Source organism: Aptenodytes forsteri, unplaced genomic scaffold, assembly GCF_000699145.1.
Source record: "Aptenodytes forsteri isolate BGI_AS27 unplaced genomic scaffold, ASM69914v1 Scaffold15, whole genome shotgun sequence".
Lineage (NCBI taxonomy): Eukaryota > Metazoa > Chordata > Aves > Sphenisciformes > Spheniscidae > Aptenodytes > Aptenodytes forsteri.
The window spans coordinates 9082437-9107261 of record NW_008795129.1 but is presented as its reverse complement, the minus strand read 5'-3'; the positions used below and the strand labels follow the sequence as shown (position 1 = coordinate 9107261).

Below are 24825 nucleotides of genomic sequence, written 5' to 3'. Positions count from 1 at the left end.
GCGGCTCGGGCCGCGCAGCTTCTGCCTGAGGCTCCGTCCTGCCTCAGCGTCCTCCGCCCCGTACCCGCCTGTTGAAGGAGGGGCCGTCCCGGCTGCCTCGCGGGAGGGTGGTTTCGCTGCCTTTCCTCTCGCTTCTTTTCCCCGGCTGCCACACGCGTGACGCACGGCTTCGTCGGCGCCGGGGCCGCCTTTGTCAGGCTCTGGGCCCTCGGCTAGGCCCGCTCCTCCTCCCGGGAGCCATGTCCGAGCAGACGGGCTTGGCCCTGCCGCAGACCATGGACAGGTATGGGGAGGGCCCAGCGCTGGGGCACAGCGGGAGGGAACCCCCAGGGTGGGCGTGCGAGTTCCCCGCGTCTCTGGGTCCGCGCTGCCAGTGGCGTTTCGGGCCGGTGGGACGCTCCGGCGCGGGGCGCAGCCGTTGCCGGCGGGGGGCCGAGGCGGGGTGGTGGCGAGGCAGGGCCTGGGCCGGTGGCGCGGGTCCGGTTTCACTTTTTGGCTTCTCGAAACTTTGGTGGTCTGGGCGAAGTCGTGCCAGCTCTGTCGTAAATCAGCGCAAGGTACTGCGGGCGGCAGTGTGGTATCCGCGGTGGGGTGTGGAAGGATCGCTCTGGCAGCGTTTGGGCAGGAGGTGTGTCTGGGCTGACACGGGTTCTGGGGAGAGTGGTGCAGGTCTGCAGAAGGCTGTCCGGTTTTTGTGGGTCTAGGAGATACTGTAGGTATGGAACGCATTGGCATGTATGTAAAATAAGGCACCAGAAGACGACCAAAGCTTAACTGGCCTTGCGTGTTTTGTTGCTGGTTTTATGATCTTTGAAGAAAGCCTACAATTGCTTTTTGGAGTGCTGTTAAAAAGTACAATCTAAAAACTACTTTGACTTAAGTGTAGGGGAGGAAAGACGCTTACTGACTCTTAAATTATTTTTATTACACTTGTTTTCTCTTTACGCTTTTATCTGAATATGTAGCACTTTCACCCTGTTCTACTGAGGGCTTAAGATTTCTTATGTATAATTTTGAGTCATCCAGGAAGCCCTTAAGACCCGCCCCTATAAACAACAAAACCAAACTGATAGCCTTTTATTGCAGGAGTTGTGATAGCCTGGTATTTCAGAAGGTGGGGACCCAAAAGACATCAGGCATCTGTTGATGAACCTGTCAAGTTTTCATCATAAGGAAGCAAAAAAAACCCTGGTGTTTTTCTCCTTTCCAGGTCACCTCTAAGGAAAGAGGATTTAGCAAAACACAGGCTGTCATCAGGCAAGTGATGGAGATATAAACTATGTGAGGCAGGGGCAGAATTTGTGCAGCCTGGAAGGTGAGGATGAGAAATTTCAGTTTGATGTAGAAAGAGGATAAAAGTGAGTTGGGGCGGGAGGGAGAGAAAGTTTTTGGTGTTTTTCTCCTTTCCAGGTCACCTCTAAGGAAAGAGGATTTAGCAAAACACAGGCTGTCATCAGGCAAGTGATGGAGATATAAACTATGTGAGGCAGGGGCAGAATTTGTGCAGCCTGGAAGGTGAGGATGAGAAATTTCAGTTTGATGTAGAAAGAGGATAAAAGTGAGTTGGGGCGGGAGGGAGAGAAAGTTGTTTGTCTGTGTGTTAGAAAAACTGAAGAAGCGAGAGATGACAATGGGATGATTTAGGTTATAATTTAGAACAATGCCTGTCAAGGAGGCTAGCAGTCAGGAACAATAAGTGCATTTCCAAGAAGTAACAGGAAGGAGGTAGATTTTTAGAAATACTATCAGAAAAGTATTCCATTTACACTTCCTGTGATTGTAGGGAATAAAAGGGAAGAATTAAGGAAGACAAAAAGAATCCGGAGGAGGATGATAGAACGTGGGGGAAGGAAAAGATCAGGAAGAGCGTTGCAGAATCAACACCTCTGAAACTAAAAAAAAAAAATCTCATCTTCATCCTGAAGTTTGTAGTCCAATAATATGTAATACTCTGTTTTTGAGATTTAGGAAACCATGATATTCTGAGTAGATTCCCTACTGCCTATGGCTGTTATATCATACCATGAAGTCCTAGTTCACCCTTTTGGGGAATGGCTGTAAGGTGGTGTTTACAAGCTGTGTTGTGAACAACTGTTAAATTAAACAGTTAATTAAAAAAGGGAAATTAGTTAACTAGTGGCCAAACCAGTTTACTGTTCTTCAATTGTTATGTGTAATGGATATGTGGGGTTTGATGTACATTTAATATTCTTGTATCCTTTCAGCTTTGTGAAATTGTAATTTGTGTCTCTGGCCCTTTTCAAAGACTTTCTCCAGTAAACTTGGAGTAGCAGAGTTGATACAATCTAAAACAATTGGAAGTGTCCCTGACATCCTCAATAACAAGGACAGTGGGGGGAAAAGTTTTAAGTACCTAGGTAGCATAAAAGGAGGTATGAAGAGAGGCTGTGGCTTTCATATAAGAATTTATTGGGCTCAGTATAGGAAACTTTAGAAACAGTAGCTTGAGAAGTGGTGAATGGAGTGGTAAGAAGGAGCCAAGTATTTAGGACTCGAATTTAATTCAGAGTGTAGTACAATACCAATAGAAGGATTTTGGAGTAACCAAGACCTCAAAAGGCAGTCAGTGTAAATAACTTTTTGGTTACGTATTGCGTTTATGGAGTGGAGTTACATTGAAAGAAACCAGTTTTCATTCATCTCTTGTTTCTAAAGGTCATACATAACTGTTTTCATGTTGTATGTAGTGATGATCAAGATAAACCTTCAATATTTCACATTAGGGGACATAACCCGTGAACAAATCATCTGTAGGGATTCTGAGGGGTTGAAATGCCTCTACTATCCTGTTATCTGTATTGCTAATGACAGACAGTTGTTCTCCTGGGTAAGGGAAAAAGTACGTATGCAAAAGTGTAAGAGTAACTGTTAATGGATTATAACTTAACACAAAGCATGTACTTTTAAATCAAATTCAGATCTTTTAGTGAAGGATGCAGAAAATAGCTTTTCAGCAAATAAGACTTTAATTTGATTCTAATAGTTAAGTCATTAGGAGGGGAAAAAATAGGGTTTTCTTTTGTTTCCAATACCCAGGTGGTCACACTGAGAGTGGTGATGTACTGTTGCATCACGAGTAAGGTGTTGCTGCAGATCTGAATGTATGCACTGCTTTGTGTACAAGGGTCAGAGCTCTTACAGCAAGTTCGTTAATTATGTATTTGTGAGACAAAATGGTTGGCTTCTTCTCTTGACTCTTAGATTGTATGACTTACAGGTTTTTTTTTTCCTTAATAAAGCAATTTGGATTTCTCCAGTGTAAGGCGTGTCTTGATAGCATCTCAACATTGTTGCCTGCGATGCGTCTTTCTTTTATGTATTTTGTGCTCCATCCTCCTTTATTTTCCCTGCAAAATTTCAGTCTGGAAGCAAACCACACATTTATAACAAAGAAGGTAAATAGCTGTTAAGGTATAAGGAGTTTGTTATTTGAAATTTCTAGCTAAGGATTTTTATATTTGTCTGAAGGATTTGCTACAGCATAAATACAAGAAGCATGAAGTAGATATGACCATGAAGTGACACTACATTCTGGAGTTATCTTGTCTGCAGCATTTAGGAAACTAATTGAGATGATTATCATGATCCTGTCTGGCCTCAAAATTGGAATTTCCATCCCTCTTGTAATTTTTTTTTTTCTTCTAGCTCATGTTTAAATAACAGGCCTAGATAATAGTCTTAAAATACCATCCTTTTCTGTGTGCAGAATTCTTTGCAATCTATAGTAAAGGGCCATACTCCTGGACTAATGTGTGCACTTGAAGGCAGTGGTTAGTGGTCTATCTAAATGGTGAGGTTTTATCTTTAATCCCTTTATTCATGTTGTTTTAATGCATAAATTACAGAATCATAGGAATTTCCATTAAAAAATTGAAATTATGTGGCAGTGATTTTTTTATATGCTGTTATTCAGTGTAAAAACATTTTTCAAGATTTATTTAAATAAAATTGTCAGATTACATGAAAATGTCTCAGAAATTATAGCTATTACTCTACTGAGTGCACAGGGCAAACTTTACTTGAAAGTCAATCCTAATGCATTTGTCCAGTTTTAACAGGCAGAGGCTATCTGATATGCTATACATATTTTTAATGTAAAAGTATTTTTTAAGGAAATACCTAGAAATATTATATTCTGAATTGTATTAGGATGTAGAACCTTTACAGTGACATTTTTGTGCCTTGTATGCCAAGATATGAACTGAGTCAGTCCTCCTTGTGTTTTCAAATATAACTTTGAAAATACACAAAAACCCTTCAGTCTTTTATCTGATATGCTATACATATTTTTAATGTAAAAGTATTTTTTAAGGAAATACCTAGAAATATTATATTCTGAATTGTATTAGGATGTAGAACCTTTACAGTGACATTTTTGTGCCTTGTATGCCAAGATATGAACTGAGTCAGTCCTCCTTGTGTTTTCAAATATAACTTTGAAAATACACAAAAACCCTTCAGTCTTTTATGGGCTTTTTTCATGTTTCCTATTAAATTAGGTTCTATAAATTTTCTGTCTCAGCACTGTTTGACAACAGTTCTTTCAATTGAACATTTCTAATTGTTTCTTCTAGCTGCCCTGTGTAGCACCTGTCATAACAGGTATTCTGGCTTCTTAATGTATCTTTCAAATACTTTCATTCTTCTGAGTAACTTTGAAGGTAAGATGTTGAACTTTCTGGCAGATTTTGGTGCTCTATTTGATAAAAAACTTAATCCTTTAAATAATTAGCATTTTTTCCTGTGTCACTTGCTTGTCAAATACAATTTGACTTTACCTCTCCTATTTTTTATGGTTATGTTTTTAAATAGAACTAATGTGTAAATTCAGTTTGTTTTTAAGTTATGTCCATAGCTACATCTTGTCAGTTTGCTATTTTATAGCTTTCTATAATAGCTTGCATCTTATTTCCAGGACATCAATTGGCTGTGATCCTGTACTACTTAGCCTTCTTACAGAACACTTGACTGGGTCTCGCCAGAGTTGCTGTTAGAATACGTATGAGAAAACAAAACTGATAACTATTTATCTTACTGTGCAGTCTTTTTACTTTGTTGGTTGAGCAGTTGCTTTCTGAAGTGACAAGATTTGAAAAATAGTTATTAAACATGTACTTGCCATAATGAAGTCAGTGGCAAGACCATGTTGATAGAAAACCTAGACAATGTAAATATTTGAGTAATTAAAAAAGTTCAATGTGGTTAAATTTAAAAAAAATATTGTTACTTTTGTGATAAGTGTATCATCAGATGGTCTCCAATTTACTTGTTTGTGAAGATAATCTGGTCAATCTGCTGTCTACAAAAAAACAAATGCTTAGCCACACACCAGCTTTTTCCTAGCTATGTCATTGCTTATATCTACCTTAATGTGAGCCGTAATGCTAAAATGTACTCATATTTTTAAGTTTCGTTCTCTTGACTTCAGTTGGATTATGTGTGGATTGTTCTTGCAATTGGCTATACCGAGGGTTCAGAATGCTGGGGGTTTGTTTTGTAGGGTTTTTTTAAAGCATGTTCTGTGGTAGTGATTTGTGGTACTCCTTATACTATCTAAATTTAAAGACAACTCCTGCTCCCTCCTTCCCATATATTTGCCAGCTGGCCAGAACGCAGTCACTTCTGCCTTCTGTTTTTTCAGTATTCAGAGATATTAGTAAAAATGTGATAAATAATCTGTTCAAGGCTTGTGCAGGTACATGCTGAAGAATCAGTGTAGTGGTAGTTTTAGCATGGTTTAACTTTTGAATTGGCATGCTTTATTTTCTGAATGGGAAGTAGTTGGTTCAACTGTGGTCGATGCGCAGCCCTCCTTGATAGAAACTAGAGCAACATCATACGACTGTTTTGTCCTCTACCCTTGCCATTCCTTGTTTAAAGGAGATAATTGAGTTGAAACTGCAGGTAAACTTTAAAAGCAATTAAAAGATAAAATGCAGAATCGTAGTTGGCTTAAGAAATTACTTACACTGTCAAGAGAGGAATACTGTTGCAACTAAATTGTCTCTTTTCCAGAGCACTGATTTGTCAGAAAAATGCTAGCAATTGAGGTTCAAAAGTTGCAAAGTAGCAAATTCATGGGGTTTCTATTTCAGTTTTCTGAACTGTCATCTGATTCCATGGTAATTGTTGTCTTTTTTAAAAGAAAAAAACATATGCAATGGTTTTGTACATGATTTTCAGTTGCTCCTTTCATTCCATGTGTGGTGGTGTTTGTATGAATCTTTTCCTTCCCTCTTTGGAAGTGCGGCCACTGATTTAGGTTTATTTGGACAATTAACTGTTGATACCTTAGTAACCAAAGACATGGGATTAAGACCTTAATGTTACAACCTAGCCAATGTAATTACTGCAATGTGGTCCTTGATTTAAGACCTTTATTCCAAACTCCTTAAACTTCTACTGGGTGTTGTGCGCTGTGAATAATCTCACTGACCAAAGTCGACACATGAGTAAATCGTTGTAGGAGTGGAGTTCAACTGGGTAAAAGATATGCAGAGTAATAAACAACATAAAACACTTTACAGGATTTATGTAGTATTTTTACTTTTCACAAACTATTTACCGTCTCTGCAGTTATTCAGTCTGTTTGTTCTACTTGCGCTGATCAAGCATGCCTCTCTTCATTGTCCTACCTGAAGGAATTGTTTTCTTTCTACTCAACACAGTTAAACTAATTTTTTTGAAAGAGGACTTTCCTTGGCTTCTGGTCGAAGTCTGTCAGCAACTACAAGTATCTGGCTTTCTGTTGTTCCTCTAGAGTAGGTTATGCATCCTTAGGAAAGAAGAGAGTATAAGAATAAAGAATGGGCTGTGCTGGATTATCTCTACCAGAAAGGAAACAAGGTATTCTTCCCTGTCTTTACCCCAACTGATTGGAAGCTGATGTTGATACAGGAAGGAAAAAGCAAAATTATGTATATCTTGGAGTGGGTTTGAAGAATGAAAGTTTGAAATGATAATAATTTTCTAATAGCTTGACTTTTTCATTATTGCTTCATCCCAGGTACATCCTTTGCTATTCCAGTTCTCTTTATGCCCAAGGTTCTGCATAGATGGAGTTCTTTCTGTGTCTTATCAGTAAAAATGATTAGTGAAGATTAGTTGCAGACCTGTAGAATGCCTTTTGCCCATCTGTAGTACAAAAGCATCAGCATGTTATTTATGAACTATCTTAACCTGTTGGCTGTCATCTTATGTGCATTATATTTCTATCTTTGACGTCTGCTTTGATATGCTTAGGAACAAACATACATGTTTTAATTGCTGCTTAACTGTTAACTTCTACCTGCAGACAGTAGGCAATTATTCCTCCTATTTCAGTGTGGGGAAACTCCTGAGAGACTACTTATCATTTTTGGTACTAAAAATCTTGGTATTCCATGTATTATCAAGGCGTTAAAATAATATTTTTATACAATGTATCTGCTTCATCTAAAAAAGCTATACAAAAACCTGTTTATTGATATCTTCCACATAGAAGTGCTCAGACCTCTATAATAGTGCTTAACTGTGATTGTTTCCTTTGGCATGGTGTCTTACTGTGCTTGCTGAAGTGAAAACTTTTGACAATTAATGCAAATGTATTGAATAAATATCTTAATATGTATAATAATTTACAGAGAAAGATTAATTAAAAGGTTCAGGTATTAATTTTGGAACATCTATTTAAGTAATACTTAAAGTGGTAATGAATACTCCAGCTGCTTAGGACTTGTTTGCTTGGTGCTTCTGATATCTTAACCTGCTTATGGTCTTACTGTACTGCAGAGTTGGTGAGAAGTTCCTTGTGTGAAAGTGTTAAGAGCTTTTTGATGCATCTTATTTTCTTCCTCTCAGCAACAGAATCAGTTGGGTACTAGCTTGTTATAGGATGTAGTACCTATCTTTATCAAAAGAGATCATGACTTGCTAATTTTTTTACTGGCACTTGTGGTTTACCAGAAGTAGCAAATCCATCTTCAGTGCAGAAGAATGAAAAGACCCAATCTGAAGTGGTTAAGTTCTTTTAAGCAAACTGCTTCTGGTTAATGTTTCTAAATGAAACTGTTATTAAGGTTACAGAAGATGGTCAAGGAGCTGGAGCACATGACTTGCTAGAAAAAGCTAGAGGGAACTAGGCCTGCTTAGCCTGAAGAAGAGATGGCCTGGGGAGACCTAATAACCTTCTAATACCTACTGAGGAGGTTGTCGAGAAGACAGTCTGGCTCTTTTTGGAGGTTCCTGGCAGGATGATGAGAAACAATGACTGTAAATTTGAACAAAGAAGGTTTCAGCATGTGGGGATGGGGAGCAATGCAGTCGAGCTTTGGAACAGGTTGCCCAGGGCAGCTGTGGATCTCTGTCCATGGAGCTTTTCAAGACCCAGCTGGAGAAAGCTCTGACAGTGTGGTCTGAATTCAGTGTTGCTTCTGCCTTGGGCAGGAGGTCTGACTAGAGACCTCCTGTGGTCCCTTCCAACCCAAATAATTCTATGATACCAGTCTAGATGCAACCTAGATGCAACACAGCATTAGGGCTCTGTTTGCACTGCATGACATGAGTGTATTGTGCTGGAGGTGCCAATATGAGAGGTACAGTCCACTAATACCTTCTGGCAAATCTGCACTTAGCCTTTTTTAGCATCTGCTCTGAAATCTGTACCTAGAAGTTAAGATAACTTCTTGTCTAGTTGTACTGGAATCTTGTTTTTTCCTTTAAGATTTTTTGTTCTCCTGTTATTTTAATGCTAAGATGGGTGCTTTTTGTCAATAGCTTTCTAGCATTCAATGAAAGCGCTTAGGCTCAGGATTTTTGTGACAATGATTCTGGGGAAAGGACTATACACCTCCTGCCTAGCACTAATATAGGATAAGAAAAACTTCCAATCAAAATCTCCACTTTTAAATGCTGGTTTAAAGACAAAAGTGTACTGAAGTTGTATTAAATCTGGGACTAGCTGTACATTTGTTTATAGTTTTAAATCTTAATTATCTTAAGTGATTAAGATAAAAATGAAAATTAAACTGACCTACTATATAACAGTTTCCCTATAATAAGTAAATACCAATTGATTTAAGGGCCAACCATGGAATCTTGGTATATGCTTATGTTTGGAAACAACTCTCACAGGAAACAAACTTTTTGGGTAAGTGGTTAGTGTTTCTAGGCTTTTAGGTGATTGATTGCTGATGAGCATTATAAACTATTTAGTGTTCTCAGTTTGTGTATCTGTGCCTGTTTCTCCCTTTGGTCATGCATCTCTTTTTCAAGGTGTACATATTAAAAAGAAAGTGTTAACTCTATTATTCACTACCTTCACACTGTGTTATGGACAAGAAGGGCTGGCATTCAGTGATTTATTTATTTTTTTAAAGCCATTTTAATATAGTAGTTTTTTCTAGAGGTATTGTGAAGAAATAAGATTAGACCCTCTGTTTTAAAGCTGTAATGTTATCTGATCTCTTCTCATTTGTTTCTCCTATTATAAATGCCTCCTCTTCAGACCTGAATACTTTTGTTTAGAAGTGGATATTTTATATTGGACTAAAACACGCCAACATAAGTTAGCCTTCTGTGAAGGATATAATTACAGAAGGCCATGTGCTGAGTGCTTGTGACTGTTCTACCGGTGAGTCATGCAGTCAATGCTACAGTGCTGAGGAGAGTTACTTAATGTTATGATCAGACATCTTGGAGTTTTGTTCATATTTATTCAGAGTAAAGACATTTCCAGTTTTCAATGTCTGCCATATTTGAGTGTTTTTTGTTGGTCTGAGGTATTAATGTCCCAAGAATATATTTTCTTGGTGTTTAAAATTTTTTTGTAATTTTTAGGTCTCAAATTGTTCAGTTTTTATTATGTATATTAGGAGGATATAAGATGACTGACTTCAGTAGAGCTTTTTTGTTTGCTCTCATACTGTAAATCATCTGATAAAAATAGAAGTTATAAACTGAGAATAACTTGAGTAATAGTGTCGTTATATAAACTCTGAGTTCAAAGCAATTTGCTTGCTTTGGAGTCTTCCTGCCAATTTTTGCAGCTTTAGGACTACACTTCCTATTTTTTCTTCTCTTTTCTTTGGAAGAACATAACAGAAAAATTGCTTACCCTGTATGGTCAGTTTAACCATGAAACTCTCTAGGCACACATAATACAAAAATTGAACTTTTATTTCACAATTACCTTGCCTAAGAATGGAATGTAAAGTGAGTAGCCATAAGTTTGCTTTCTAACAGATTAAGTCTATGCTAATGCATTTACTTTTGTAACTAACGATATTGTGCCTAACGATTAACTTGTATTTTTACATTACCTGTGTGATACTGGAAAATTGCTGCAGGAGATTGAGCTCACATAATGCAGACTGTGAATGGAATGTAACTTTGCATTTCTTGTCTTTTCTTTTGCTTCGTCACAGCAACAGTTCAATGTCAAGACGGTTACAGTTTTAGACACGTCAAAGTTGGTCTATTCTGTATGTATGTTGCTCCTGATATTTGTAACACGTGTCATCTACTCTGTACATGTACCACAAATACCAGTATTGGTATTTTTCTGATGCAACTCTCTTCCCCTTTCCCCCAGTGCAAAGTAACTTGTTTAATGCTAGTTTAATAGAAACTACGTATTTCTATATTCTTTTTGAGACTGGGAATTGTATTTAACATTCCAGTTTAAAACAGCAGATTAAAAATATCTTGATACCAATCTTTGAAAACACAGATATCGTTAGTGCTCGATTAAGGAAGCTAATAAGCACATGTTAACCTTCTGTTATGGAAAAGTAAATCTTCCAGGAGATACAAAGGGCTAATGCTTGTTATCCCTTGTCTCACAACTTGAAGGAATAAAGGTTAAAGTTAAATTCCTTTAAGATGACAAAACACTTGCTTTAACTTACATCTTGGCTAATAGAGGAAAAATGGATATAGTTTTGCTCATCGAATGGCACAGCTAACTACAGAATTCTGACAAAGCAATGAAGCAGTTGTGCAGTGATTCCTAACCTTGGTCCATAGGCAGCATTTTCAAGCAAGCAGTATGCCGTAAGCAGAATTGTTTTGATGTCAAGGTTAGCCTCAATGCTAGTATTTTTAAATTCTTCAATAATGTTAGGAAGTTGTTTTCTGGGAACATTGACTGGGGAATCTTTGTATATGTAATTAAGCTATAGCAGTGTCTTGGCATCGTAGCATACCTGAGTCTCTATTTACTAAGAGAGAACCTCCTGTGTTCTAGAGCTTCAGATCAATTTTCTGCTGCCTGCATTGACATTTTTCACACAAATCTTCCCTCTATCCTCTATTTAACTGTGGTCATTTAGCGTTAATAAGTTGGAGAGCCAAATGAGTAATTTTCTGTGCACTGTTCTTGACCAAATGTTCTTGGTTTTTTTTTCCCACCAACATTTTGTATGCCTTGGTTTAATTTAAGTGTCACTTTAATGGGTATTAACTGAGCTACTGAAAACAATGATGCAAGTGCTCTTTTTTCTTAAAAAGAGTAGAATTCAGGTCATGATGACTGCGATCAGGGGTATAGCTGAAGATACTTTTTCCAGGAGGCCTCAAATAATTGAAGTTAGACAGATATTGTTACTTGTTTGTTATACTTTTATTGTCTGGCAGGTAAATCCGATGTATTGGAAACCATGGAGACAGTCAAAACCCAAAGTTTAGCACAGGGTGAAATGTGTAATATCCTTAGGGAGTGAGGACTGCTATAAGAATTTAATACAGTAGATTGCAGATGAATTACAGCAAGAATGGCTTTTAAAACTACTTTGAGGTCTGAAGCTGTCTTCCTTTGCTAAATCTGGCAGTGTTGCTAGAACTAAAACAATTTTCTTTAGCCTCAAATAATAATCCATCCTCCTTTAAATCTTATTTGTACATAAATCGGATAGGACACCCAACTACTGACAAGCTGAACTACCTTCCTAGTGTAGTAGGTCATGTTATCTGTTAGAGAAGGCTGTGTGTGGTGGTCTTGCCATCTAGAGTTCTTGCAGTACCTTGAACATGCTAGCAGCTTTTCTTTCTTCAGCCAGTGTAAATATTAGTATATGAATTCTAGCTGATCGAGCCTCTTACTACTTCAGTTATACCTTGACATTATGCTGCTTTGCAATTAGAGATTGAGAGAAGCTAAGACTTAAAGGAATTTCTCCTGTTTTTCATTTTCCTCATCAGGAGGAGCTTTCAGACATACTGCTATACAATTTTATGAATATTACAGGCAATTAATACATAATTAAGATATTTAAAGGAACGTTAAAGGAAGTAACTTTAGCCTCTAAAACATAATTTGCTAGTTGCTTCATGTATCTGTTACTTTCCATGTTTGTGATTGACAGCTTTGTCAAAAAATGCTTAAGAAAATGTTTTCCCTATGTAGTATGGTATCTGCATTATAAAAAAAATCCATGAAATGTTTAAGGCATTGAAGATTTCTAATAGCATTAAGTTAGTGTTTCCTGTGTATGTATATACTTGATGACTTTTCCAATCATGTTGTTCAAGGCATATTTCAGTTTTGGAAGTAAGTTGTTTTGTGTGTATGGGGTTCTTTGTTTTGGTTTGTTGTTTGGTTTTTCTTTTTCCACTTGGATTTAGTCACTCTTTTATTTTTCTTCCTAAACATGATGTTAAGAATCAGTGTTGCTGCCCCCTAGCAGGCACTCAGCTTAAATTTAGAGTTGTATGCCAAGCTCCTAATATATAATAATAATATTAGTTTAATTAGCAAAATGTGTAATGTTTTAGTAATAAGGTGCTTATTGTATGAGTAATAGTTTTACCTGATTTGTCCTTTGCACATTTTTAGGAGGGCCCTGTTTTCCCTACCTCCCTTAAGAAATAAACCAAATGTTTTTAACAGCAAAGTTCTTTGTATATTTAGAGGCTCACAGCAAGGCCCCTGAGCCTTGGTGACTTACCAAATTTTCCTTTTGAAAAAGTGAGAGTATGGTAATGTGGATTTAGTCACTCTTTTATTTTTCTTCCTAAACATGATGTTAAGAATCAGTGTTGCTGCCCTAGCAGGCACTCAGCTTAAATTTAGAGTTGTATGCCAAGCTCCTAATATATAATAATAAAATAGTTTAAGTATGCCAAGCTCCTAATATATAATAATAATAATAGTTTAATTAGCAAAATGTGTAATGTTTTAGTAATAAGGTGCTTATTGTATGAGTAATAGTTTTACCTGATTTGTCCTTTGCACATTTTTAGGAGGGCCCTGTTTTCCCTACCTCCCTTAAGAAATAAACCAAATGTTTTTAACAGCAAAGTTCTTTGTATATTTAGAGGCTCACAGCAAGGCCCCTGAGCCTTGGTGACTTACCAAATTTTCCTTTTGAAAAAGTGAGAGTATGGTAATATTAAACAAAGCCTTTAAGAGAACTGAATTTTGACATCTTTGCGAAAGGGATATGCCTGAATAACTGGTTGCAAAAGTTTAATTTGTCCAGAATGAAAGGTAATTTTTTTTACTGATAGTCTGGATTGTCTTTGACAAACTAGAGACTAAAACCCAGTGAGATAGAATAAGAAATCCCCCACAGATTTAGCTAAGTTGGGTAGAAGCAAAGGCCATAAAAGCAGTGTAAGGCACGATTCAAGCACAATAGGTGGTGCCTGGCAGTCAAAGGTTTAATTTTATCCACAAGCTAGAAAGTTGCCAGCAGGATTCTGTGAACTGTCCTTTACTCATATCTCTGCCTTTATATAGTGTGGTTAACTCAAGTGTAAAATATTTCTCCTTATTTGGAGCTATAATTGAGAATATATAAATAAGCTTAAGTAGAACTTCTGGTAATCACTAGATCTTTCTGGTACACTTTCTAGTTAACTATTCTATGTTTTGTTTTTATGTGTTTGACTGCTTATTGGGTTTTAGTTATCCATGGCCTTTTATTAAAGCTTTTTACAATCTAGTTTAAACAATGTCATCCTGTGATTAGAAGAAGTCTGGAACCTATATGGATACCACTTGTGTGGCCATATGTTCACACCAACATTAACTTGATATTCTGTATTTAACCTTTCCCTGCTGTTTTTAATGAAAGCACTACTTTTGTAGTAAAGGCTAGTTACCATTGTTTCTAGATTCTCATCAACTTCTCCTTCAGTCAGCATCACACCTTATCCTTGATGACTGGGCAGAGTGGGTATTAGGTCAGATGACTTTCAGGAATTTCCTTTCAAGATTTTAGACTTTGTTTCAACGTGGCAGCATGTTTTCTAGTTGAATGATCCAGGCTGGCACATGGCTGTTACGCCACGCTGCCTTAAAAAGGATCTGCAGAAGTTGTCATGGAGCACCTAAGACTACTATTTTTGCACTGGTATCTCTGTTCCTCACTCTGTGTGTGTCTTCCCCCCCCCGCCTTAGGATAGTGTAAGGATTTTTTGAGCTTGGGTTGAAGATAAAAGTATTTTCTGCTGTGTATGATGGCCAGGAAAATACTGGGGAAAGAGTGGTGCTCCATCTATAATCCTGTTGCAGTCTTGCGCTAAACAACTTCCACCATTGTGGTAGATAGGTCTGTATGTATTCTGCTGTTGAAGTCTTCATGATGCTTTAGGCTTTGTAGCTGAGTTCATCTCTATCAGCACTTAATCTCCTCTGTGAAGCATGACGTAAGCTAGCGTTTCTTGTGTTAAGCGGTATTCCCCTCTTTGTAGCCTTTATCAGGGATATGTAGGCTAGGCTTTTATTCTGTTGTGAGTAGGTAGTGGCCCAAGAATCTTATTCCTGCTGGTTCCTTCAAACGCAGGAGAAGAAAGTGCTTAGCAGTAGCATTTGCAATGTGTTGTTTCTCTTGCTTTTTGAGAGAACAGTTTGCTGTGTTCCCCTACTAAAATTCTAGCCAGCTCCAAAGCAGCCTATCCGTATTGTATACTGCTAGGTAACTCCCTTGATTTTTCCGACATCCTAGTCTTCCCACTTAAACACAATCTTACAGTATTTAGAGTGTAGTTGGCAGGTCTAGTGGAAGCTTATCACTATTCTTCATCAAAGATATTTTATCTGTCAGTATAGCCTATGCATAAAAATTTGTTATAGAAGCTCATGAAAAATTGCTTCTTCCAATTTGTGGGTCATCCTTTGGAACAGTGCCTTTTTATGGCCAGTTACTGGGGTGCTTTCAGTCATTTCTTCCAAGATACATTTTCACCCCTCACTGCGTTGGCTCTCTGTGCTATCATTGCTATTAGTTATGTTTCAGCCTTTTCACTTTTTTCTTTTTGGATGTGAAATTCAATTGCAATAAGCCACTCAGTCAGTCACTGCTTAGCAGAACAAGGATGCTTTACTCTGATAGCAAGATATCAGCAAATTCCTGCTGCTTTAAGGGAAAACAGTGTGCTTTATGATGTGGGAGAAATGCAGAAAAGTTTTCTTAAAGAGATTTCTTATATTTTTATGAAGGATCTGTAATGAGAGGAAAAATGCTTTTTTAGCTCATGGCTCTAGAGCACGTCATGTATGTTCAAATTTGCATTTCCCATGGTAAGGGTTAGGTGCTGCTAAACGTCTTGCAAGAACTTTCTTTTCCCAGAAGTTTTCTGGTTTTGCTTGCCATTCATACGTGTGTGCCACTGAATATCAGGGAAGAATTCCAAGGCTTTTTGCATTCTGTCTTGCAGTACTGAATATTTTAAACCAGCCTATAAAGCAGCTGTACTGTCCCAGTCTCACAAGTCATCTTCCACTAAGTGTTGTGGGCACAAGGGTATTTGCTGGGCTTATGGGGCATTAAAGATTTCTGCAAACTTTTTACTAGTATATATAAAATTAACGTTCTGCTTTTAAATTACTTTTTTGTATTGCTTACACAGTCATGCCAGCTTGAAAACAAAGCTGTATTGTGGTGAATTCAGCTCCCACAGACTGAGGCAGATTTGATTTAAATAACATGAATTATATCCTGTCCTCCCTCCAATCTAAGACTGGGTTGGGGAAAAAAGTAACCTTTAGAAGGAGTACAGCTCAATAAAAGGAAAGCAGTCTGCCTCTAGGTGTGTCTGGTACTGGAGGATCTTACTGGTGTGTTGGAGCTGTAACTCCAACCAGGTACAGGCTTCCTTACTGATAAGAAACTCGTGGTTTGGAGAAACCTGTTTTTAGGCAGGCCTTGGCTTCCTAGATTAGTCATATGACATTTGGAGTGTAGGATCTCTAGTCTTTAGTACAACTTTCTCTCCATCCGCTTTGCTCTTAACATATGCAATGTCCTGAAAAGAGTTTGTCTCTTGTAGAGAAAAAAACCAGATGCAATAAATGAGGGTTTTCTTGGAGTCAGAATAGAATTTTTGAGACCAGAGAGCCTGAGATGCTGGGGAGCTGAATCTAAAAGGCATTTGTAACCCTATATTCAAAGCTGAAAAAATTATATTGGCATGGTTTTTGTGTATGTTTTGTTTTGATGTTTTTTTAAGCCAAGGAAGTGTGGAAAAATACATTAGTGTTATTGATTTGGATCTGTAGAAAGTCATAAAGGAAAAAGGTTTGAGTTTCTATCAGAAACAATGCTTTGTTCCACCTTGTCAGCCTCTTCTATTTCAGGTTATCTGAGTAGCAACCTGATTCAGTGCTAAAAATCAAGGTCATATTTTATTCAGTACAAGAAAATGGAAAATCTGGCAAGAGCCAAGATAGTTGTTTTGAAATGGTTTTATTTAGCCCTTTCTGCTATAGCTGCTGTCAATGGAAAGAGATAAAGCTGATGACAGAATACAAGGAATTTACTGTTCATTATTCATGACTTGCTAAAGGTTTAGGTCTGTAAAGGATTTTGTTATTCTTTTCATGGGTCTTTCAGGTATGATTGCCTGGCAAGAAATTCGGTGAAGCAATTAAAGGAAAGATGCGTATTTTTCTTGAAAATACCAAGTTTCAAGAAAACTTGAACGGAATTTAATCTACAGAGTATTCATGGACAAATTCACTAGTTAAAATTGCAGTGTAGCAAGGTTATGTTCATGTTTAAATCTGTCATTATTTGAATAAACTGTAGACTTCTGTGTGTGGTGTGGTGGCATCTGACCTTACTGGCACCCACAGACCTAACTAGCTCTATTGTGAAGCCTTTAGTTTAAAAATAAAAATCTAAGTTACAAATTTAGAGCAGTTGTAGACCTAAATAGGAGGTGGAATGAATGAGTGAACCTTTAATGCAGGAAAAAAAAATGTCGAAGAGGAACAATTATCAGTACTGTTGTATTGTATTGTTTGTTCTTACAGTAGATTTGGGGTTTCTTGGCATAAATAGAAAATTAATAAACATTGCAAGAACTTGTGTTCCTTAAGAACTCCTTGATATCAACTGCAATGAATCAAAATGTCTGCCATGCTTTGTAATACTTTCAAATCTTCGTGGTGGTCTCGGCATTTTCATCTAGATTCTTACGAACCTGTGGCTTGGCTGTCTTTCCTCCTCCTGCTTAGGAAGGTTAATGTGTCCTTTCATTTAGGACTGCTATAGGTGCATATCAGGAGCATGAAGGTGAGAAGAGGGATCGTATTACAGGAGTGCATAACGTGACGATTCTGATTTAAACAGATGCTGTGGGGAAGGACAGAAAGAAGCAAAGTCAGATTTTTGCTTCTACTTTGCCGTTAAAACAAATGGAAGAAATTGCAGTTCTGATTCAAGATGTCAGTCTTCCAACTGAACAGTCTTCTTGAGTAAAAACTGATGCAGTTCTAGTTTTAGAGCACCAATGTTAAAAACTTACACCTGTACCTACTACAATATGTTCTGTACTTAAAACTGGACATGTGGACATGACAGTTTTACCTATTGTTCAATACTAAATTGCTTTTCCTGCAGTCTTCCCTGGAATCTGCATCTCAAATTGTGTTCCCTTTCCCAAGTATGCCAGTAATAAGTTGCTGCAGACTACCTTCTGCACTTACACACTCGCAACTTACTCTCAGTATACATCCACCACTATAAATCAGAAAAAGATTCAGTGCTTTAAAAGAATCTCTTGCAAATATTTTAGAGGCATAGTTATTCCTATAAACAAAACATGGTTATTCTTCTGTAGAGAAACATTTTCAGTTTACAAATAGAATACCATCCAAAATAGTGAGGTCTTAAAAGGAAGCTGTTAGATAACAGTATTTTTCATTACTTCAAGTTTGAGCCTGACAAAATTCAAGTTTCCTGTTGTAGATTTCCCCCCTCCTTTTCCCTCATAGAGGAGTTAAAAACAAAACAAAAACAAAGCCCCCAACCTGTTTACAAGTGACATGCTAGGGAGAAAATAGTGACCTTTCAAAGTAATTACTGTATTTTTGTTGCTTTGAAAGTGGCTCTAGTAAGATTGGCCCTTGCTGTGCATGTAAATTCCTTCTAAATTTTGTCTAACGAGCTTTAGTTAGTTACAGCGTTGTTTCTTTTTTTTTTTTGAAGGGGTGCAGAGGAAAGACCTTCAGTATGTATATGTTCAAGTATAAGTTTATCAAGTAAGTTTTTTCTGACAACTATTTAGCACTGATTTCCGTAAGAGAGGATATGACAATCTGGCAAAATGACTAGAGTTGGAAGGGACTTCTAAGCTGTAACCTCTCCTCCCACATGCTAACAAAGGTTAGACATGGGATGCAGAAAGGGCAGACTGAAACAAAAAATATGAAGGGGAGAGGGAGTAAAAGTGAGGAGTAGTTGAGAAGCTGAAACAAGGAAAAATTTGATTGAAGAGTTTAAAAGGCTAGGAAGAAGGTTTATTACTGACAAAAAATGCTGGAGGAGGGAGAGAAGTGTCATGAACCACTAACATCCGCGTATGGAAACTACAATCATGAATCTTAACATTATTTTGTTTAGGAGTGCCAGAGCATTTCTCAGCTTCTTACTGTCTCAATTACTGTCTGTTAGTGTTTACACATAAGAAGCCTTTTACTATTTCATCTTAATGATGTTACTCAAATTGTTAAGAGAACAAAACTTAAGCATCAAAATAGTGCTGCAAAACTTCAGTTAGTGCATAATGTCTAATTAGATTGTATCTTGATAGTTAAATTATAGGGATGCTGTTGCCATACACTTTTATAAAGGTTTAACTTTGATTGCAATGGCTTGTGTAAAATATTTATTTTAGAAAGTGTACCAAACCAGATTATATTTGTAGTAAGATCCTTATTTGGTTAGATTCTGGTTTATTATCTAAACTTCAATATGGGAATTGGCAAATTATTTCAAAGTAAAAACTAAATTATGGGGTCAACATACCTGATACTTTCCTAGTTTAGATCCGTATTTTACTTTCTCTTGCAAGCTGTAAGGTGTCCAAATGTCTGGCCTAATCATCAGATATCTGGGAATTACTAGGATGTGTGCTCTCTTCAGGTCAGGTCACATAGCCTGTCAGTCTTGTGTTTTTCTCCTTATAGAATTAGTATGTTTGAATTTTATGTATCCAGATAATTCTTCAGTGCAGAAATTTCCTCCTGTAGTGGTACAACAGTATTCTTGAAGTACTTTAACTTATATTATATACAATCGATTTATCTGAATGAAGTACTTTCTCTTTTCAAAGAGAGGGAATGAATTGAAATAATTATTTAAAGTTTGTTTTGTGATACATTGTATCATTTGTGTTGTTTTGTCATTTAAGGGGATTGGATTTAGTTTCCCAAGTAACAGACTACTGTATTGATCTTATATTTTTAATTTTAAAAACTTACCAAAATGTCTGCTGTAGAAGGAGATGATAATACATTTAAAAATATATAGATTTTTCATATGTTGAGTTATTCAGAGGTTGAACTACAGTCTCAATACTTTTAATTCATAAATTATCTAGGAGTTAAATTAGTAATTCAGAATGTATTAAAACTAGTTGTTTAGCTGTCTGTAACATTATGTTAATACCAGAACAAGACTGTGGTACAAAATACTTACGATTTTTGGTGATTAAGAATGAAGCAACAAGCATCATCTCCTCTAGGTGCACATTTTCTAAAACTACATGCTTTCAGGTGTGAAAGTTTATTTTAAGCATGTAAAAGTAGCAAAAAAAAAATCTTCTTTTTTCCTTCCTGTAATTACAGAAGCTGCTGGGTTTGTTTTGCTACTGATGAGGATGATCGGACAGCAGAGTGGGTGAGACCTTGCAGGTGCAGGGGCTCTACGAAATGGGTCCATCAGACTTGTCTACAGCGCTGGGTGGATGAAAAGCAAAGAGGAAACAGTACTGCTAGAGTTGCTTGTCCTCAGTGCAATGCAGAATATTTAATAGTATTTCCAAAGCTAGGTAAGATATGTATCATTTAAATTTTAAACATAATATAATGGGTTGTTTCTTTATATTGTTCCTACTTTTTTTTCCCTTTTTTGTGCTCGGAGCATCACTTCTGCTGAAAACTTGTCTAGTCCCTTTTCCAGACAAAGAAATAACTTTATATTCTGCTCGCGTCCTATTTGGTGGCTTAGTTAAATACCTTCTGAATATTTTGGATGTGTTCCACTTAGGTATATTGATAAGTCTTATAAGTGATTGACCTATAATTAATTCATGGTTAATGTGATTTTTTTTTCTTGTTGAGCAGAGGGTGACTTCTTTCAGCAATTGCCACATATTAGCACATAAATGCATCCCTTTTTTTTCCTCAGCTTGCACAGAAACTGTTATCAAAGGAAATTCAGAGAACCTTACTTGAGCAACCTGTTGCATTACCTGAAAAACATATTTTTACTTTGTTTGGGAGGTATTCCTGAGTCAATATTACCCTATATTCAAGAGGCAGAATATCTGTGGTTGCTGGGCACTGTTCTAGCTCTAGCTCTGTTTGTCAAGGTGAAAGAAAAAAGTTGGAGATGGTCTTCCAGAGTCTACTTACTTGAGTAGCCGAGTAGGACACTGCACAATATGTTGTGTATATTTAAATTAGCAGTGGTTGCTGTTATTCCAGCCCTCATTTGCCCATATCTTCTATGGGGTATATTAAGTAGGGCAAGAAAATGAAATGTTGCCATGGAAACTTAAATTTTGTTCAAAAGTAAAACTACTTGTTAAAGAAATGCTGATATAGCATGAGAGTACAGGCATTTAGAGGATTTTAAAGAAGATTTTTAAGTATCTTATTTCTGTGATGAAACAGCTAAAAATAACTTGTACTGTCAGTTCTTTGGGACAGGACCTCTTTTCTGTTAGTATAAGGGCTGACAAAATTAAGGTGTGAAGGGAATTTTATACGGGTGATGACACTTATTTCCATGATGGAACACTGAGTAATGGGAAAGAAAATATGGACTAGTGTATTGTTGATATTCAAGAAAACATAAACCAGCATGAAACTTACTACCAAGTTATTCATCTATCAACCACAATTCAGTTTCACTATAAGTCTAAGGTAGAGAGGAATCTTAATCTCCATCATGAAGAAGGCATCAAATGGTAACACTTAGCATTGGCTTTGGGGTAAAAAATAGTTTGATATCTGGACACTTACAATGTACCACAAAACTTGAAGCTGTTTAAAATTCTTATTTGTATCTTGAATGATGAAATTGTAATGTGAGCTGCATTTGCATTTTATTTTGGCAATGGGAAAAAGGGGAAGCATCTATAGTTTGGAGAGGATACATGCACATAAACAACAAAAGGCATTTCCATTTGTTCTTGCAATTTGTGGCATGCTTTATTTGAAAGCTAAGATTCCTAAATGCTAACATGTCTAGCTTCTGAAGCTGGCCTAAAATCCTTGCACGAGCTTGTTCAGCTCTTGCATGCAGGCTTGCAAGAATCTTTTGATGTATTTTCCCTCACAGTACCATCTTTTTCCATTTCTAAAGAGAAGGGCATAAAAATTCAGACTTGTGTAAGAGTACACAAGATATTGATAGTAGAGCAGGGAAATGAATTTGCTTCCATCAAACATCAATCACGAGGCTGAAGTGCCTTAAACAAGTGAGACAGTCTTGCCCTTTTGTAGCTCTTTCTAGTAACCCAAAACTGTTGTATTGCAGCTCAACTATAAGTCAGTCAAGGTCACACAGGCAGAGTTAGGACAGTAAGATGTTTTCAAGCAGTCTTGCCAGTAGCCCCATCTCTGCTGCAGCAGGTATCTTTTGAAGACATTACTAGTCATACCATTCAAGCAACTAAAATTACTTGAGCAGGGAAGAAGTAACAACTAAAGTTTCCCTGAGGTATCATAGTTCAGAAACTTATTTACATTAAGACTTCTCTAATGTACTGCTGGAAACTTTTTTTTCTAAAAATAAATTTCTGAGGTAGGGCACTCCATTCTTTTATGGTTATAGTTTTGAAGTAATACCAACTTGAGGAGGCATCAGTGAATATCTTTATAAGTAACAGTGGGTGTCTTTTTATGTATTTACCAATTCAAAACACCCCCCCTAGTGATATATCTTCTTAAAAATACAATTCCATTTCAAATTTGATAGTGCATATCAATTTTAGAGATTGGTAGTAACTGTCTTTTTACTGGCTGTCTTCCTCTCTTCTGAGAACTTTCTTATTAAATAGGAAAATATTATTGCCACTTTGAAAGTAACCGAAGTATCTTTTTAGATAATTATTTCAGTTTAATAAATAGAAAACAGTTTGGCAGAAAAAGCTGTTAAAGCATGATAGTTTTTACAAAATGAAAAATATTTTTTGTTTTATATTTCCTTCTTTAATTTGTATGTCAGTAATATTTAATTTCCTGCTTCTTCCTTAATACCATCTTAAAAAAAAGTTACATTTGTCCTTCTTTCTCACTACTTCCTTCCTAAAGGGCTAATTAAAAAAAAAAATCAATCATTGGAACAATGTCTTTCTAGTCTTTTCTCAAGATTCTATACCCAATTCTGTAGCTTGCTTCTTTCAATGATTAGTATCAGTAGGTGCAATTTGTTAGTACTTTTAGTGTTAAGACTTCTGCTATTGCCATATCACCTTGTCAAGATGTATAAGGCAAGCTTAGTGCTTTGTATTGCCCTTTAGGACTTGACAAATATGATGGGTTTTTTGAGTCTCTTGTCTTCACCTTCTTCAAACAAATGTAAGTTTTCAAAATGGTACAACTAAACTTTTTCAGTGACTGTGGGAAACAGTCAAGATGTGTAAATTACCATGCATTTAGTACTTGCAGTTATGACCTTGTTGCTACTTTCAGCACATTGATAGACATCCCAGCACTTTCTTAAGTCTGTCCTGGAAAGTTAAACATAACTTAATACAGTTGAACTGCTTGTTCCAGTTTTGTATTTTGAGTAGTGTTCCTTCTTCAGAAACCTTTTAATTTTGGTAGCTAATCAATAATAGCATGCTCAACTTGAGAATAAATTAACTCTATAGTTACACATTGTCAGTTACTTATGGACTAATTTACATTGGTTGGTGTATTTGAAGCAGGGTGCTGGTGAGGTGTTTACTGTCTTACAAGCCACATAGGAGGATGCTTCCTGCCCTTAAAACTAGAGCTTATTACTAAAACAAAGAATGCGTGCTGTACTAGAAGATGCATGCACAGGTAACCAATTTGAAGTACATGAGTAGTAGGTTAAGAACTTGAGGCTCCAGTAGAGCTGAAGTAGAGAGTACATTAAGCAATATTCTGCCCAAGTTGCTTAGGGCTGCCCACTAGTCTGATACATAACTTGGCAATATTTGCAATGACTTCTGTCAAGACTGCATATAAGCTAAATGTGTTTAAATTGCAGCTCTTCAATATGGTATTCGCACACATACCTGTGTATGGGGAAAAAAAAGTTGCAATCCTTCTACAAGGTCTCTGGATGCTACCGCTGTACAAACAGTATGTAAAATCCTACCCTGTTCATGACTTCTGTCAAGACTGCATATAAGCTAAATGTGTTTAAATTGCAGCTCTATAATATGGTATTCGCACACATACCTGTGTATGAAAAAAAAGTTGCAATCCTTCTACAAGGTCTCTGGATGCTACCGCTGTACAAACAGTATGTAACCTACCCTGTATGCTACCGCTGTACAAACAGTATGTAAAATCCTACCCTGTTCTTTTTTTTAAAAAAAAAAAAGGGAAAAAAAAACCTCACCACAAAACAGATGTATTTGGGAATGCTTTACAAGAATACCAGTGCTGATAAAACATGACAATGAACAAGTTCAATTAGATGTTCTTGTTGCTTGTTTTCACTGGCTGACTTGAGCTGAGTAGAACAGGTTATTTTGAAAGCATTCACACTAGAGCTGTTCTCTTGAAAGAGAAGAACCAACTAAGTCATGAAACAGGAGTCACAATTTTGTCAGTGTGGCTGACGGAAGTAAATTTTCTGCAAACTTCTTTTGAAGTGAATTTCAAATCTTGATTGTATGTTTAAATGCACAGGTTTTAATTCATTTGGTGTAAATATGATAGTTCAGAGACAATCTCTTTGGGAACAGGTGCTAAGTTATCACCACCCTAAAAAACTAAGAATATAAAATTGTGATGTACTAGGAGTATTCAAGCTAAGAACTGAACTGCAAGTGATCTTTCTATATTTGGAGAATGCCAAATACCTTTCTAAAGGTAAAGGTATTGTAAAAAAAAAAAATCCTTGGCACCTAATCTTCTCAATTCTGTGCAAGGTCAGACCAAGTTTCGATTAATTGGAGGTCAGGAGGAAGATGGCATACAACTCAGGATAGGTATAGAAAACAGCCTGGCAATTAAAATTCATCTAGTGGAAGTCCTGTACATCTAGTATATCAGGACTTCAGTAAGTCATTTAACCATTGCTCAAGAGATCACTCCTTCCTTCCCCTCCCCCTCCCCCCCCCTCTCCTCCCCTTTCTCCCCTCTCCTCTCCCCCCCCCTCCCCTCCT

General features: G+C 36.9%; 1 protein-coding gene across 3 annotated transcripts in view; it reads left to right on the top strand.

Moving 5' to 3' along the window:
* The first annotated feature begins 6 nt into the window (after positions 1 to 6).
* Positions 7 to 24825, top strand: part of MARCH5 (membrane associated ring-CH-type finger 5) — a 41227-nt gene continuing 16408 nt past the window's right edge. Inside the window, exons 1-3 of one of the 3 annotated variants that reach the window (XM_009277773.2) lie at positions 7 to 283; positions 18435 to 18487; positions 20075 to 20277. In XM_009277773.2, coding sequence (XP_009276048.1) covers positions 18459 to 18487; positions 20075 to 20277 — 232 coding nt within the window. In that variant the 5' untranslated portion in view covers positions 7 to 283; positions 18435 to 18458. The remainder of the gene's footprint in view (positions 284 to 18434; positions 18488 to 20074; positions 20278 to 24825) is intronic. The other 2 variants (XM_009277774.2, XM_009277771.2) reach the window with 2 other exon arrangements.